The sequence below is a fragment of the Penicillium hispanicum genome (genome assembly GCF_028827665.1).
Source record: "Penicillium hispanicum strain IBT 35686 chromosome Unknown utg000003l_segment0_segment0, whole genome shotgun sequence".
NCBI lineage: Eukaryota > Fungi > Ascomycota > Eurotiomycetes > Eurotiales > Aspergillaceae > Penicillium > Penicillium hispanicum.
Window position 1 is genome coordinate 204,331 of NW_026623195.1, and position 16,976 is coordinate 221,306.

General features: G+C 53.2%; 7 protein-coding genes across 7 annotated transcripts; 5 read left to right on the top strand and 2 right to left on the bottom strand.

Moving 5' to 3' along the window:
• Positions 1–380: 380 nt before the first annotated feature.
• Positions 381–2,717, top strand: N7459_002482 (MCM DNA helicase complex subunit MCM5; the record flags this gene model as incomplete). Its single annotated transcript, XM_056941667.1, has 4 exons — positions 381–517; positions 585–711; positions 760–2,162; positions 2,225–2,717. 4 exons carry the CDS (start codon positions 381–383, stop codon positions 2,715–2,717), a joined length of 2,160 nt encoding a protein of 719 aa, XP_056801550.1.
• A 972-nt stretch (positions 2,718–3,689) lies between these two features.
• N7459_002483 (CVNH domain-containing protein) lies at positions 3,690–4,061 on the top strand (the record flags this gene model as incomplete). Its single annotated transcript, XM_056941668.1, has 2 exons — positions 3,690–3,822; positions 3,874–4,061. The coding sequence occupies 2 exons, from the start codon at positions 3,690–3,692 to the stop codon at positions 4,059–4,061; spliced, it is 321 nt and encodes a 106-aa protein (XP_056801551.1).
• A 2,195-nt stretch (positions 4,062–6,256) lies between these two features.
• On the top strand, positions 6,257–7,402 carry N7459_002484 (ribokinase; the record flags this gene model as incomplete). Its single annotated transcript, XM_056941669.1, has 1 exon — positions 6,257–7,402. One exon carries the CDS (start codon positions 6,257–6,259, stop codon positions 7,400–7,402), a length of 1,146 nt encoding a protein of 381 aa, XP_056801552.1.
• A 381-nt stretch (positions 7,403–7,783) lies between these two features.
• Positions 7,784–8,167, bottom strand: N7459_002485 (uncharacterized protein; the record flags this gene model as incomplete). Its single annotated transcript, XM_056941670.1, has 1 exon — positions 7,784–8,167. The coding sequence occupies one exon, from the start codon at positions 8,165–8,167 to the stop codon at positions 7,784–7,786; it is 384 nt and encodes a 127-aa protein (XP_056801553.1).
• A 682-nt stretch (positions 8,168–8,849) lies between these two features.
• N7459_002486 (uncharacterized protein) lies at positions 8,850–9,966 on the top strand (the record flags this gene model as incomplete). Its single annotated transcript, XM_056941671.1, has 2 exons — positions 8,850–8,961; positions 9,038–9,966. The coding sequence occupies 2 exons, from the start codon at positions 8,850–8,852 to the stop codon at positions 9,964–9,966; spliced, it is 1,041 nt and encodes a 346-aa protein (XP_056801554.1).
• Positions 9,967–10,503: 537 nt separating this feature from the next.
• Positions 10,504–12,599, bottom strand: N7459_002487 (transcription factor TFIIIC subunit TFC1; the record flags this gene model as incomplete). Its single annotated transcript, XM_056941672.1, has 5 exons — positions 10,504–11,722; positions 11,793–11,901; positions 11,955–12,032; positions 12,090–12,399; positions 12,459–12,599. 5 exons carry the CDS (start codon positions 12,597–12,599, stop codon positions 10,504–10,506), a joined length of 1,857 nt encoding a protein of 618 aa, XP_056801555.1.
• A 1,622-nt stretch (positions 12,600–14,221) lies between these two features.
• Positions 14,222–16,653, top strand: N7459_002488 (protein phosphatase 2A regulatory subunit RTS1; the record flags this gene model as incomplete). Its single annotated transcript, XM_056941673.1, has 7 exons — positions 14,222–14,245; positions 14,378–14,734; positions 14,797–15,399; positions 15,457–15,810; positions 15,878–16,048; positions 16,110–16,237; positions 16,299–16,653. 7 exons carry the CDS (start codon positions 14,222–14,224, stop codon positions 16,651–16,653), a joined length of 1,992 nt encoding a protein of 663 aa, XP_056801556.1.
• Between the last annotated feature and the right edge of the window lie 323 nt (positions 16,654–16,976).

Sequence of the window (16,976 nt, forward strand, 5' to 3'; positions counted from 1 at the left end):
CGATGGGGAAGCTCGGAGTTATCTGATCATGACAGACAGACCTCCAACTGCGGAGCTCAAAGCTCAGAACAGCGACCAACACGCAGCACTCAATCTCCTTGCAACTGCAGCTTGAGCTTCGGTTCCAGAACGGGGGAAATGCCAAGCGTAGAGTCGAGGTGGCTTTGTTTCCAGATGCCATACGCCGATCCGCCCAATCGGGATATTCGCTAGCCTGAATTAAGACCCCAAGGACAAACATTTCTCCGCTTGGAGCCTCAGGCAGAACCACTTAACGCGTCCAAGCCTCGACGCGACGCGTTGGTGTTTCCACCCAAAAGCCAAAAGTTCTCCCTTCCCACCCTACATCGTTCCTCCCCATCACCACCGTCCACCACACAATGGATAGACGCACTCCTTATACTCTGAGCGTCCTGGCACCTAGCACCAATGGTGCTGATGAATCCCGCACCACCATCCAGAATCGCTTGCGCGACTTTGTACTTGAATTCCAACTGGATAACGCATTCATCTACCGGTACGCATCCCACATTCATATTTCTCGGAGGCAAGTTTTCCCTAGACTGACTCTGACAACACAATAGCGACCAATTACGACAAAATGTGCTGGTAAAGCAATATTATTGCGATATTGACATCGCCCATTTGATTTCCTACAATGAGGAGCTCGCCCACAAACTCAGTAACGAGCCTGCCGATATCATTCCTTTGGTGGGTGCAAACCCTGTCCTTGGCAGACCCAATCTAACCTTATAATAGTTTGAATTAGCCTTGCAAGACTGTACTCGTCGCATTGTCTATCCTGGCCAGCGGGATGTCACACTTCCTTCCCACCAACTACTTCTACACTCCTCGGCAACACATATCTCCATTCGCGACCTTAACGCCACCAACGTCTCCCATCTTGTCCGCATCCCGGGAATTGTGATTGGTGCTTCCACCATTTCGTCCAAGGCAACTACTGTTCATATCCGCTGCAAGAATTGCGACCATAGCCAAAATATCTATCCCGAAGGTGGCTTTGCAGGCATTTCGCTTCCTAGACAATGTGGCCGCGTCAAGGAGCCTGGTGACCAACCCGGTGAACAATGTCCCCTCGACCCGTATATGGTGCATCATGAGAAATGTCAGTTCGTGGACCAGCAAGTTCTCAAGCTCCAGGAAGCTCCCGACCAAGTTCCAGTGGGGGAGCTACCCCGCCATGTCTTGATTTCGGCGGACCGGTACCTAGCGAACCGGGTTGTTCCTGGTTCTCGCTGCACCATCACAGGCATATTCTCTATCTACAGTCCCAAAGGGGGCAAGAAGGAAGTCGCGGTTGCTCTGCGCAACCCATATGTTCGCGCTGTGGGTATCAACACAGACCTGGATCAGACAGCCAAGGGAAACTCTGTGTTTTCGGAAGAAGAGGAACAGGAGTTCTTGGAGCTCAGTCGCCGACCTGACTTGTACGATGCGCTGGCCAGAAGCATTGCCCCGTCGATCTACGGCAACGCCGATATCAAGAAAGCCATTGTATGTCTACTAATGGGCGGCTCGAAGAAAATCCTGCCGGACGGAATGAAGCTTCGTGGTGATATCAACGTGCTTATGCTTGGTGATCCCGGTACTGCGAAGTCTCAGCTGCTAAAGTTTGTTGAGAAGGCTGCCCCTATTGCCATCTACACATCTGGAAAGGGTTCTTCAGCGGCCGGTTTGACGGCTTCCGTCCAACGAGACCATAATACGCGTGAATTCTATCTGGAAGGAGGTGCAATGGTGCTTGCGGACGGTGGTGTTGTGTGTATCGACGAGTTCGATAAGATGCGTGATGAAGATCGAGTTGCCATCCACGAGGCCATGGAACAGCAAACCATCTCTATTGCCAAGGCTGGTATCACAACCATCCTCAACTCTCGGACGTCAGTCCTGGCTGCTGCCAATCCAATCTTTGGTCGATATGACGATCTCAAGACCCCTGGCGAAAACATCGACTTCCAAACGACAATTTTGTCCCGTTTTGATATGATTTTCATCGTTCGCGATGATCACGAACGCAACCGCGATGAGAATATTGCCCGCCATGTCATGGGAGTACACATGGGTGGCCGTGGCATGGAAGAGCAGGTCGAGGCTGAGGTTCCAGTCGACCAAATGAAGCGCTACATCAGCTACTGCCGCAGGTATGTTCAACATTGCTTTCCCGCTATTTCTCATCCGTATCCATACTAACATATGATTTTAGCCGCTGCGCTCCTCGTCTCTCTCCCGAGGCCGCTGAGAAGCTCTCCTCTCACTTCGTGTCCATCCGAAAGCAAGTACACCGTGCCGAGATCGACTCCAACAGCCGATCATCAATCCCTATCACCGTTCGTCAACTAGAGGCCATTGTTCGTATCACCGAGTCCTTGGCCAAGCTGTCTCTCTCTCCCATAGCAACTGAGGCCCACGTCGACGAAGCCATCCGGCTCTTCCTGGCATCGACTATGGATGCCATCACTCAGGGTGAAGGCCAAGGCAGCAAGGAGCTTATGGAGGAGGCAAGCAAGATCGAGGACGAGCTCAAACGCCGCCTTCCCATTGGATGGAGCACGAGTCTGGCGACCCTGCGCCGCGATTTTGTCGACGCCAAAGGATACACCGAGCAAGCACTCAATCGGGCGCTAGTGGTCTTGCAGCGGAGGGAAGTTATCCAGATCCGTTCCGGTGGCTCCCAGATCTACCGCGACAAGCCGTAATGACTCCTTAACGATTCTGATATGTTCCTTCAATATACCGTGTACGTGCTATGGGTGACGGTTCTTTCTGCCTCGGCTTTTGGTGCATTTCATTGGCTTCTTCGCACGGCATGGGCGTCTTGAGCGGAGTTTGGGGTGTGCGACATCGGGCTTTGCGACATACCATAGTGTCTTCATTAATGCATATTCGTCTTCATAATCATCAATCACGTCTTCTCCAACGAAGTACTTGACGTGTGGGTCTCAACGTAATACTGTATCCCCCCGCTGCAGTTCCCCGACGTTCAGCCACAATCTCACGCCCACTGGCTCGAATAATCTCATTCGCAACCCCAACTGCCAAGGATCTCCACGCGCTGAGGCTGCATGAGACTTCTGTCTCCGTTCGACTTGGCACTTGGAAATCCCCGTCAGCTATTAGGCACCAGTGTTTCTCCACCCAACGGTCCATGCTTCGGAAGAATCGGAGGCCAGCCTTGCGACATGGGCTTGGAAGATGCTCTTGGCCCGCATACACGGTGCAACGTCATGGACGTCGGTCGTGATCCTGTGGCTGAGAAATAGGGCTGCATCATGCACCATAGCCGTGGCGCAGGGAAAGGATCCGTGGAGTGATACCCATTGTGCTTCGCCAAGAGTACCTCGACTGCACAAAGATGGCCTATTCACGCATTTCTATGGTGTAGAGTGCCTGGCAGACCCTTATTTCGCTGGCGCCTCTCCTAATACCCCGCCACGGTGCACAGCTAGTCAGTCCACATCAGGATGTCCTGGGGGTTGGGCACAGGTGGGAGTCCCTCGCAAATGAGCCTGTGAGAGGTGTTTAGCGAGGCACCGGGGTGTCCAGAGCTAGGGCAGGCAAGAGGCAGGAGAGGGCTATATAAGAGTGGCCTCTGTCCTGCCTTTCCATGAGATACCTGGCATTCCTATCCCACATAGCCTTTTATTCCTCATATCTCAATTTCGTTCACAATGAGTTTCCACACGTCCGCCGTTGGCTTCGACCTTCACGATGATCATATCCTCCGAGCTATTCTCCGAAACGAAGACGACGAGGAGCAGGAATCCGAACTAGATCTCAACACCATCATTGGAAATGAGAACGGTAAGCCATCTAATTTTCGAGAAGACGATGGGACCTGACGGTGTCATTTAGGTGAATTCTCCTGGGGTGGTGAGAACTTCCAAGCCAGTGCTACCAGCATCGAGCTTCATGGCGAAGGAGACGAGGGAATTCCTGTGCTGCGGGCATTGCTGGGAAACCTCGATGGAGAGGAAGTTCCTGCAGACATAAATTTGGCGGAGCGGATTGGCAATGACAATGGGAACTTGGTATTTGTTTGATTTTCTTGGCCGAGGGAACTGGTCATAGGGTAGACACTGTGTCAGATGAATCTGATTAAATACCGAGTTACAAATAACGGTTGAGAGAATTCCGATAATACTGGAATTCGACGAAGACAGTCCCAACTAGTCCCAGGCACTAATCTCTCTACCTATATATAAACCTCTGGCTAATACGAAGACGAACAAAGCCTTAAAGTGAGCTCTGGCGGCATTGTTGAGGGACCCTCACTGTAATTTTGCGCCCTGGTTGACTATGCGAGCTGGCATATGCCACTCTGTGAGCGAGCTCATTTCCTGGAACGCCCTTATGTCCTGGAACCAAGTGCAACTCCAGGTGTGCCCCTAGACTTTTGAGCTCAGAGCTACGCTTGAAGATGTCCTGGATCAGGTCCCAAAACTGCCTCTTGTAGGCCCCGTCGGATTGATTTGCAATTCTATCCAGGACGTCATCGCTGTCCGAGAAGATAAGTATGTTGTGGTTGATTTGACCACCTTGGTCAGTCTTCGCAGCGTTCCTGATTCGATTGGCAGCCACCTCTAGTGCCATTATAATGGCGAAAAACTCGGCTCGTAGGCTGTGTTTAGTCCTTCCGGGTAGACAGCTGGCTTGAATGTCCCAATCCTTGAAGTCAGGTGGCTTTTTCCATGCAATTCCCCCGGCTGCACATTTACCATAGAGGGACCCGTCGGTCCAGAATATGTGACGATGCATGGTGCTCGCAGTCTTTGGAAGTTGATATATTTGTCGGGCAAAATCCAGAGCCTCTTGCTTGGATTTTCCCCGTATGACAACTCCCTCGAGCTTATCATGTTTGGCTACCCCAGCCTTTTCCGTCTCAGAGAGAATATCGTCTTCCAAAGGAGACAAGGAATTACGTTGAGGTGTCCAGACGGGTGTACCGGGAGACGGCGAGACCAATGGTGCAGAGGACGCCGATATATACGTCGCTGATGATATTGCCGATAAAGCTGATGAATGATTCATGGAACAGCTTGACGGGCTACTCGACAGATTATCTGATGAATCGCTTGATGGGCTACCCGATGAAATGCTTAACGAGGTGCTTGACGAGGTGCTTGACGAAGTGTTTGCTGAACAGCTCGATGTAGGCGCCAAAAGATATTCCCCGGGTGTCAAATCGCTTGATGAACCACTCGATCCAGGTGTCGAAATATATGCACCGGGTATCAAAGAGGAAGATCTCACTTTTCTGCGCTTCTGGCTCCCTCCTTCGATAGATTCATCACGCGCAACAAAAGACCCGTCGACATCACTGAAGAACCTCTTTCCTTCTGGCGAAGGAGAATGCGAGCTGTCCCGCTGGTGATGATCTGCTGTAGAATTGTAAAGATCGAGAGGGAAGAGCCATTCTGTGACTCGTTGAATATCACTACCTTACGTCAGTGTTGGCCTTCACACCTATCTTTGCCAAGAACAAGGGGTCTATACTCAGACAAGGGATTCTCGCTTGACCGCGTTGGAGCCTCCGGAGATTGACTGGTCCGATATCGTGATTCGACGCATGCTACTGTTGATAGCATCGTAATGGTGTTTCTCGAAACGAGTCGTTCTTGTTTGGTTCTTGGTTGAAAGCAACACTCGTGAGAAACTAGAAATTGTAGCGAGAAAGAGCAAGTGTGGGGGTTGGAGAAGCAATTGGCAAAACCATACTATTTCAATTGTTCAACTTGCTACCAATCTAGTTTAGTTAGCAGGAGTTCTATACCTATTTCGTTAGGGATATCGTGAGAGCCGCAGCCTAATTCGGTTCCGACGCCTGGCATCCATGGGTGGTGGTGGTTAGATTGTGTAAAGTTTGCGTATTCCTTCAGGACATGAGCGCGCTCCTACTGTTGCGAATAGATATGGAAAGGTACCAAGAAAGGCATTGTGGGCCCAAGTTGACTATACGCCGTGGGGTGTTATCTGCCACAAGCTGTGGATCGGCGGCAATCCACATCCGGTCGATTGCACCCCGCGCTTCATCTGCTTATCATCTCCTGCTACGACACCCTGACTCCAGGACAAAAGGTTTGGGCGGAACGATGGTCATCTCGTCTTCTTTAGCTAATCCTCGCCAAGTTGTTTCTCCATTGGCTCTGAATATTCGCCGTCAATCGATCACTATCCTCACCCCACCTCCTACCTCCCAGACCTCGACTCAGTGAGAAGCGAGCAAGATCTATACCCCATGGCGCCTCTCATCCGCGTGGTTGGCTCCCTCAACGCCGACATGGTATCAGTCACCCCACGTTTTCCTGAACCGGGCGAGACGATTACGGCTTCGTCCTATTTCACCAGCGCTGGCGGCAAGGGCGCAAACCAGGCCGTCGCATGTGGGCGGATGTCGCGGCCCCAGCCAACTTCAGATGGGCTGAACACCAAGAGCGATGTTCAGGTCGAGATGGTTGGAGCCGTCGGTGCGCTGGACGGCCACTTCTCTGCGCTACTGAAGCCCACCCTCGAGAAATCCGGGGTGGATCCATCGAGAGTCCGAGTGATTGAGAATGCATACACGGGCGTGGCGGTCATTGTCGTGGACTCGTCGGCTGGAGGTGAGAATCGGATACTGTTCTCCCCCGGCGCGAACTATCAGGGCATGCAGCCGGTACCTGAGGTGCTGGGCACCGCTCTGGCAGCCCCGGTACCCGATGTGATCGTCATGCAGGGCGAGATCCCCGTTGAGACGGTCATTGGGATCTTGCGAGAGGTTGCAGCATACAAGGCGAAGAATCGCGCTGCTGGCAAGCGCGGCATCGAAAGTGGTCCCGACGTGATGCTCAACCCAGCCCCTGCACCACCGGGTGGCTTGCCCGAGGACGTTTATGCCGCGGTCGACCACTTGATTCTAAATGAAACAGAGGCTGAGTTGATGACCCCACCTACGGAGCAACTGCTTCGCGTTGTCCCCGACGCCGAGGGGCTGGACAGCAAGGAGAAAGTGGCCCGGTACTTCCACCAGCTGGGTGTGACATACCTCCTCATTACATTAGGAGCCAAGGGCGTCTGGTATAGTGCTACGAATGGTGGATCGTCTGGACCCAGCGACGGAGTTCAGCGCTTCACGAATGAACTTCCTGCGGCCCCCGTGTCTCGGGTATTGGACACCACCGCGGCGGGCGACACGTTCGTTGGAGCGTACGCTGTCAAGGTGGCGCGGTGGCGCGAGCAACGTCGCGCGGAGGGCAAGGCCGGGCAGGACGTCGCGGACGCGGAGAAGCCGCATCGGTACCAGACGGTCATGGACGAGGCGATGCGGCTGGCAGCGCGCGCATCCGCTCGTGCCGTAGAGCGCCAAGGTGCGATGGACAGCATTCCCTTTGAGGATGAGGTGTGAGGCATGAAGGCTTGGGCAAGTAGAGTTCGCATGTACATTATTATCTCATCGCGGTGATCGAGCACGAGCAGATCGACTCTTCTGCCATGAACCTAATGAATTTCTCGAGAGCGATCTTCCCGATGCTTACCCGATGCTTACCCCTTGTAGTTCATCCAGGCCTGAAGGGGCCATTGGCCATTGGCCCGCACGCCTGCTCATTCCCATCACAAGGAATGCCGCAGGCTGCGCAATGACGGATGGCACTCCCACGCGAAACATGAAAATGCAGGGAAATCCCTGAATCTCCGCCTACCTACTTCTTGTGGCAACCTCGACAGCGCCTGGCACGAGCAGAGGCCTTTATTCTGCTATCGCGCAGGGTGTAGGTTTCAGGACTTCTCATCTAGACGCCCTCGATGTCCCGAATGAGCCAAATTGCACGATGCGAGCACTGCGTTGCATCTGCATGGTTTCATCCCCCGTCTTCACAGCAGGTGAGATGGGGGCCAATGGAGCCGACATGCGCTGGCCAGTTGAGGTTTCTCGTGCTGCGCGCCAGGCGTAAGGAGGGGGATTGACGCGAGTCGTGTCGCGCGTCGAAGTACTCCAGGTAGCGGGTACAATCTGCGCTCCACGGCGTGGGTGGCGGGACATACATGGGGAAAGGTACCCGGTACTTGGAATTTCCCAGACCCCGACGCGTCTCAGGGATGCGCGGTGGTTTAGAGTGTGATGGGCGTTGGCACATTCGCACCAGTTGTGGCCATTCGACGGAGAAGTCATGATCGAGGGAGAATCAAAGAATCACTTCGATCGCTCGCCGTCTCTCCCTCCACCTAGAATCATATTTAACAAGGTGTCGCCGTCCCTCCGACGTCCATTCCACGCGTGTCCCACCGCGTTGCCCCGACATTCCTTTTTCCGGTGATAAAGAAAGAATGTATAACTGGATTGTCCGGCGCTGCATGAACGCCACGCTGGGACTGGCATCCAATCGCCCCGAGTGCATGGCGCCTTGCATGCGAACGCGATGAGACGCGCCCCTCCGCAATGCATCTGGCCTTGAAATACTTCCCGCTCCCCCAAGCCATCCCTCCTTGCTCCTCATCTCAAATCCCGGATCAGCTCGAATATAACTATCCATCCTGCCACTGGCTCTTCGGCTTGCTACTTACCCTCATCTATACCTGATACTTCTAGACTCTCTTTCCCATCCTGCCGAGTGGTGGTCCCTAGGTCGTGCTACTATCCATCTGCTTTCACGACCTCCCATTTTGTCAACTGTCTTTCATTCGACTGTTCAATCATCTGTATCGTTTTTTGTTCAACTGGATTTCCCAGTCATTGCTGGTTCCATCTTGCCATCGGGGCTTCCTAGTGTAGACCGCCAACCAGCTTGTCCACCCCCACTTGGCGCCGCAACGCCAAAACAAACCCTCGCGCCTTTCGCTCTTGATCCTTCATCATGGCTGCCCTCGCCATGACTCCACCCACCCGTCAGCCCTTTGCCAGCCTGGAGACCCCCCGGATGCGTACCCTGATGTGCTCCAAGCTGAACCGTCAGAACCAGCAGAATGGTACGTGATCCATATACCCCTGCTCCAGCCCCGATCTACAACATGGACGAGACATCTAACGAAAATCTCATTCCAGGCGTGGCTTTCTCCGCCAAGGGTTCCATCTTCGCAGATGCAGACTCGGAAAACATTGATCCCACTACCTCGAGCCTGTCAACCAAGCGCAAGCGTACCTTTGACGACGACGATGATGTCTCCAAGGGCTCGCCCAAGCCCATCAAAACCTCCCGCATGGCGCTGACAACCCGAGACATGAATGTCTCGTCCCGCCTCTCAACCCCTTTGAAGACCACACCATCCACCCCCAAGTCCGCTCCTCTTCTCAAACCAGCTGGTCGGTCCCCACCGCCCAAGTCATGCAAGGCGCTTGATCGCCGGTCAACCATCGCCAAGTCTCGTTCAGGGCCCAGCAAGCGTGGTGTGACTCGCCCTTTTTCCCTAGCCACCGCTCTGTCTCAAAGCAAGACTCCTAAGCCCCAGCCCAAAGCCCCGGCCTCGTGGTTTTTCGATATCCATGTCGATTCCGAGCAGGAGGAGATGACTAACCTCATGCAACACTCGACCGGTGTGCTTGATATCAGCGATGACGAAGGCAAGGCCTCCGCTGCCGACGGCCGTGGCAAGGAGAATGTTCCCCCGTCTGAACTGGGAATCGACCTCCCACGGTCTCTTCAAGCGGACTCCCTCGCCGCTACCGCCGCCGCTCGCAAGGCCTCGAAGATGGAAGAGGACCGCTCACCGCTGGGTGAGCTCAATGCCTCCGACTACTATCCCGAGGGTTGCAATGCATTCTCGTACGCTGTGGTTTATGACGACGAAAATGACAATACCCCCGAGTCCAAGAAGATCTCGGCTCAAACCCCTCCTACCCGGGCTATCTTTGTGCCTCCGGCTATCACTGCCTCCATCGCTTCCGTGTTGGAAGCTGTTTCGCAAAAACAGGTTGATTCCGCCGAATTGACTGCCTCCCAGGCTGATGCTAGGGATCAAACAGAATTCTCTTGATCTGTTCCCTGAAGAACAAAAAATAAGTACTTTGCATTTGCATCTGGTTTTGGCGTCATATGGGAGTCTTCGGTCTTGTCTTGCTCTATTCCTATTCGTTGGTTCTCGTATGGTGTTCATGATGATGAGTTTTATGGGCAACGGTTTTCGTCCTGCGTGGACAATCATCAATGATGTTTGATTCTATTTTTTTCTCGTCCTATCTTTCAATACCCTTTCGTCTTGTCCCACTTCAAGTGTCTTGCGATCGTTTCTTGACTGCATATTTCGCTGCTTGTCAACGTTTAATCAATGTTTCTTATGAGTCCGATTCACGATGTATACCGCATGCTTGGTTTATGACAGCTTTAAGGGCAATGATTGAAATGATTTCACATGCTACCTAGGTATATTCCAGAGAAACGACGCAATTCTTGTAGTATCGCCTTCCGATTCTATCCCGCACAACTCATGTAGTCAACACAGGTAGTTCGACTGACAACCAACAACCAGTGTTAGAAAGTTGAAAATTGGTATCCTGAGTCATTCCAAAGTATCTCACTCAATCTCATCATCTTCCTCGCCCGCATTATCATTCTCGTTGTCATCCCCATCATTCACCTCATCTTCCTCTGCCTCAAGCTCAGCAGCATCTCTCGCCGCCAACGCAGCCGCAACTTGGTCCTCCAACATCTCGGCCCGCTCCATCTCCTCTTCCTCGCCTTCACTCTGCTCTTGGGCTACATTCTCTTCCTCGGGCTCATCCAGGATAGCACCCTTTTGCCTCTTCGACTTTGCCATCCGACGCGCATGTCGCTCCTCATCCTGCCTTTCTTTCTCACTCTTCGGTCTCCAGCTTGCCGCACCCTTAATCGCAGACCGCACCTCCGTCGCCATTGCAACCTCCCGACTCGTTGCCACCTCGGAATCAACCTGAAAATGAACGATATCAGCCTCCGAGTACGCGTGATCCGGCAAGTCCAGCACGCGCTCGAATCCCGTATCCTCGGGAATGCGGTTCTCAATGAGAGACTGGATCTTGAACCGCATGATAGTCTTCGCTTTGGCGAGAGTGCCGTTGCCGAACCAGCCATCGCTGACAATCTCACAGGTTGGCCGGAGAAAGCCATCGGGTGGGTTTGGCGGGTAGAGGATATTGGCCAGCACGGGATCCTTGATATCGCAGACCTGCCAGATACGCCCGTCCCGCACCAACGGGAGCTGGCACTTGAAGAGATGGCTCTCTGAAATGGCGGTTTCGGACGAGGTCAGACCGTCCGCCTCCTCCCTTCGATACTCATCATGCCGAGGGAAATTGTGCCGGCGTCCGCCGCCGCCATCACGAATCACGTCCGTTTCTCGAGGTAGGATGCGAAACATAAATGTTTGATAGTGGCGGTATTCGGGCGAGGTGCGTGGGTCATGGCCCAGCTTGATGATGGCGTCTCGCCAAGGCCCGGATCGGAAGATGTAGCCTATGTAGGGGATTGCATGGCGGAGGAGGTAGCGCTGTTCGGCTGAGGTGAGAAGGTTGCGGAGCGCACGGCGCGTCCAGGCAGGACGCTGCTCGAAGAGCGCGTTTACTGCATCGATTGTCCCGCGGAGGGCGCTGTCTAGCGTCTCGATTGGGGGTAGGCTTTCCTGCGGTTTGGACGGAACCACGGGAATGTCGTATGAGATGAGATGGGTGCGGACTTTGACCGGTTGCTGGATGTTTACAGTTGTCATCTGGCCGGATTCGCCTAGTGTTTGCTTCACACCGGGGTTTTGGCGATGCCTGCGGTGGGGGTTGGTTAGTGTTTCCAATCTGTGCTAGATAGATCCAATATCCGGCTCAAAGCACGCACATGTATAGGAATGGGACCCGCTCATTACTGAGAGAAGGCGGCGGGATAGTGTCTGCATTGGTGGTGGCCCCTTTGCCCAGATCAATGTCGAAATGCTTCAATTTCTCCACTACTGTGGCATTAACTGGGAAGTCCCTCATCGTCGAGGTCAGTGGCACTCACAATCATACGGGAAGATGTATTCACGGAACTTTTGCGCGAAGTGACTGTTGGTAGTCGAGTACACAAAATCCGGCATCCCTAGAGCAGGTTAAGCACTGAAGTGCACCGACGGGAAACAATTCTTGAATAACAAACCTCGGAATACATGAGTGCGTCCAACTCGCCCAACTGGGTCAATTCTGTAGGTGGACGCGTTATCGCGCAAGCTACGTAGTAGCTCCTTGGAGCTCCGCCGTTGGGGAGATCCTGAGGAATCTTCAGGTGTAGCATCTTTGAAGGGCTCATCCGAGCCTCTCTTGCGCTTTCGGCCTGTCCGCTTGGGGACGGTGACTTTGAGCAGCACGTTGTTTGCAGCTGTGCTTGTTGACTGAATGGGTCGTGCCATGATATCTTCTGGTCGCATCATCAGACTGGCGGGCGCATCGGCCTTGGGTGGGTTCAAGATCTATACGAGGTCAGTATAGGCCATTGTGTAGGCTAACCAAGGATATGCCAGGTGAGTACCTTTTTGATTCCCATCTCCCCCTGTAGCGTTTCCACAGCCTTGTCAAGGTTTCGGATGACGGCGGGGTGCTCAACACTGACAAGGTGTCTCGGCGGAATGGTATAGAGGGAGGCGGTTCTAGCCTCCCGGTGTGGATCCATAGTAAGCTGATGGCTCAAGAATCTCGATGTGAGAGAGGTATAAAGATCCTGAACTAGTTTTGGAGATTGCTGTGGCTCGGGTTCAGTCGTCCTTGGCTGCGACAGTCACGTAGGGAACCTGCAGCCGGTTACCCTTTCTCACCAATTCCACGTTGCAACTCCCCTCGCTCGCTTACCAGTACAGTGGAAAATGGCTATCGCTAGATGTCCACTCGGCTCGTAATATTGACCACGAATGTCCGCTAACTGCCATCTACGAAGATACATTCCTCACTCGCAATTGATCCGTTGGTATCGGGGACGATGACTAATCACTTCCTAGGCAGCCCTGGAGGTGCCTAGCTAGGTGCGCCTGGTTACCTTCTAGTATAGAAACAGACCCGATGTACCTGTACCTTACGGATCCTCTAGTGTAGTAGTTGTATAGATGATGCAGATGACCACTGCAATTTTCCTCATGATTTGGCTGCTTGATTTTGGCAAGCCTGTCTGCCGCCTTGAACCATAGACAGAACTATATATATGGGGTTTCTTCAGACTTGTGTTATGTGATATGCCACTCCCCAGTGGAAAAGCCGATCCAACAGAGAACCCGTCTTCATTTGCGAGTTTGCGAAAACCAATCGCCACAAGTCATCCAGGAAACCCAAATCAAGGAAACAGCTTAATGCTGGGAAAATTAGCGAGCGACAGTCGGCGACCCCACGTGACTGCTGACACAAGCCCAGCAGGAAGCCGGCAAACGCAAAGGAATGGCGTGGCCTCGAGATGGCAGCGTGGCAGATTCGCTAGAGTAGAATCCGAGTAAATCCCATTGATCACAGCGCCGAAATGTCAGGGCGTTGCGACTGTAAATGAATGCTCCCCGCATGGCGTTTCCCCATGTCCTCCGTAGCAGACGCCCCATCACCATCACAGGAGAACCCGCCTTGTCCTTTACCTCAAACACACAGCTACCTCATCCCTCCACCACCCCTCCCCGTCAACCTTCTTAACCCGATCTGCGGTCTTCCTCTGACGCTGCTATCTTCTTCTTAACTCATCGACCTGGCTCTCGTCGCGGGCTGTAATCGGGTGGCCCTGGCGCTTTCGAACCCCCCGCTCCCAGCCTGCCACTAAGCGACACGGAGATCCTCCCAAGGCGGACCAAGGACGCCCACCCTATACCGACATCCGCGCCGCTCGGTCATTCCTCTCTGCACCCTGAGCGCCAATTGTCCGTCCCCGAGCTCACTGAGGTATGTTTCGCCCTCTTCATGATCGCCTTGCCATTGCCCGGTTCTTTTCCCGCAACATCGAAGCCTCCTGCCCCGTGCGCGTGCTGCTACACCACCCGTTCTGGGTCGTTGACACTGGCCACCATTGGGGAATACCCCCTTCCCGTCAAATGATCTGATGTCAATACCTTGAACCCTGTCCATGACCTGTCCGCTGCCTACTGTGTTGAATGATCTTGAGCGCTCATCAGTTTCCCCTGCTAGGTCAACACAATCCACACCCGCCCGCCCCCCTCCCCCGTGGCCTCACCCGTCTCATTCTGGCTGAAGTGCAGCGTATTGCTGCACTAGCACCGACAAATCCAGCGCGGTACATGAAGCTGTCTACACTGTCGTGAAAAAAAAATGAAGGGTTTCAGACAGAGAGTGGTAAGTTACCCCTACGAAGCGCTCCTCACCACACGATCACCTCCGTCCATCCCCCTCCCCCCCCCCCCCCCGCTATGCAAGTGGTGCTACCCCTTGCTCAGGTCGCGCTTGAGCTGACATTAACTCACTTAGCATGAGCAGTTGTCGCGGGCAAAGGATTCCAACAAGTCGTCGAAGAAGAAGGAATCCTCCCAATCCGCATCTCAAAGCCAGGCGTCCCTCGGTGTTCAACCTACACAACAGTCGGCATCCCCAAACCAAGGCACCCCGACATCCTCCACAACTTCCTTGAATGATGGACGAGGAAAATCACCCGACAATGGTTCTCCGGCGGGAACTCCATCGGCCGGCGCTCACCCTGGCGCCCCGGCGCAATATATACCTCAAGGAGCTGGCAGCACCGGTCAGCCTGTGAACAATGGTCCGGGTACCCCGACACGACAAGGCCAGCCCGTGGCCCCTAGTGTCATCATCAGTCCCAGCGCGCCGGTAAGGCTTATGCCTCCTTGAGACGATCAAAAATTGACGTTGCTGACTTGCTCTGTTTACAGCATGCCCCTCCTCCTCCTGGTGCCGCCGAGACTATGCCTGGAGACTTGGCACCTCCCAGGAAGTCTCATGTCTTTGACCGTCTTCAAACTACTCCGAAGGACATGTCGGAAGGAATCCGGACACCCAAACGCCAACATTCGTCACGGTTCGACATTTCTGATCAGCGCCAGAGAGAGTTGGAAAAACTGCCAGGGTTTCACGAAGTCGCTCCAAATCGGCGCCAGGAGTTGTTCATGCAAAAGATCGATCAGTGCAACATCATTTTTGACTTCAACGATCCTACCGCGGATATGAAGTCTAAAGAGATTAAGAGGCTGGCTCTCCATGAGCTCTTAGATTACGTTGCCAACAACCGGTCCGTGATTACGGAGCCCATGTATCCTCGCGTGGTGGAGATGTTTGCCAAGAACCTATTTCGACCGATTCCCCCACCTATGACGCCGCAGGGCGAAGCGTTTGATCCGGAGGAGGACGAGCCTGTTCTGGAAGTGGCGTGGCCACATATCCAGGTCGTGTATGAGTTCTTCCTGCGATTTATCGAGAGCCAGGACTTCAACACGAACATCGCAAAGGCTTATATCGACCACCAATTCGTCCTCCAAGTATGGCTTGCATTCCTCATCCTTCCCAAAGATCAGTATGGCTAATACTCCAAATAGTTGCTCGACCTGTTTGACTCGGAAGACCCCCGAGAGCGTGATTTTCTCAAGACAACTCTGCACCGAATCTATGGAAAGTTCCTAAACCTGCGGTCTTATATCCGGCGATCTATCAACAACGTCTTCTTCCAGTTTATGTATGAAACGGAGCGACACAACGGAATTGCCGAACTGCTGGAGATCCTCGGTTCCATCATCAACGGATTCGCTCTGCCGCTGAAGGAAGAGCACAAGCTCTTCTTGACTCGGGTTTTACTGCCCATGCACAAGGTGAAAAGCTTGAGCATGTATCACCCTCAGCTGGCCTATTGCATTGTCCAGTTTCTAGAGAAGGACTCCACTCTGACTGAAGATGTAAGCCATGATCCGCTGGTTTCTATTGTGTATGAATGTATGATTGCAGACTAACATCAATTCCAAGGTTGTGCTTGGATTGTTGCGTTACTGGCCTAAGACCAACAGCACAAAGGAAGTCATGTACCTGAATGAGGTTGAAGATATTTTCGAGGTTATGGACCCTGCCGAGTTCGCCAAGGTGCAAGAGCCTCTTTTCCACCAGCTGGCCAAGTCTGTCGCTAGCCCACATTTCCAGGTATGTATTGCTGCGGGAATATCCTACGGTCCTACTTTCTCTAACCACTTGATGATAATAGGTTGCTGAACGTGCCCTCTATTTCTGGAACAACGAGTACTTCTGCAATCTCGTCAGTGATAACGTGGAGACAATTCTTCCGATCATGTTCGCTCCTCTATATGAGAACTCCAAGGGACACTGGAACCGGTAGGCCCTCATTCCACGCCTGTTATACCAATTGAATGACTAATTCATTCTACAAAAATAGAACTATCCACAGCATGGTGTACAATGCCATGAAGATGTTCATGGAAATCAATCCCCAGCTCTTTGATGAATGCTCGCATGAATACACTGAGCACCAGAACAGTGCAGAGCAACGAGAGAGAACTCGCCAGGACCGGTGGGAGATGATCGAGCAACAAGCTAAGCGGCAAGATGGCGCCCCACCTCTCCCTCCTCCCAGTCTTAGTGTGCCTGAGCCGATTGATGAGGTGGAAGCAATGACCAATGAGAGTCAGAAGCGGCTGAATACACTCAAGCTGCAGGAGGAATCTGATGTGCCGAAGGAGCGACCTGCTCGGGAGGGAACCCCAAACTCGGTGAGTCCCGTGCAACTCTGATTTGTACTACGATGCTCTGCATATCTGTGCATTCTACCTATGCGGGTCTTCCGTTTGCTTTTCCTGTCTTGACTTTGCTACGTTTTTTGCCCTCTATCCTTATATTTGTCTTTTGCTAAGTGACCACGTCCACCCGTGTTACAGCCAGCGTGATTCTAACGTGGAAACGTCCGTTTTGCTCCAGACACGACGCCGTGGCTCCGTTCGTGGTACGCGGAGGCGACGCAGCGGCAGCGGTAGCGAGATTCGCCCGCGACGACGCTCGGTCGGCAGTGGTACCAGTGCAACCAATGTACAGATCCTGCATCGAAGCAACTCTACGA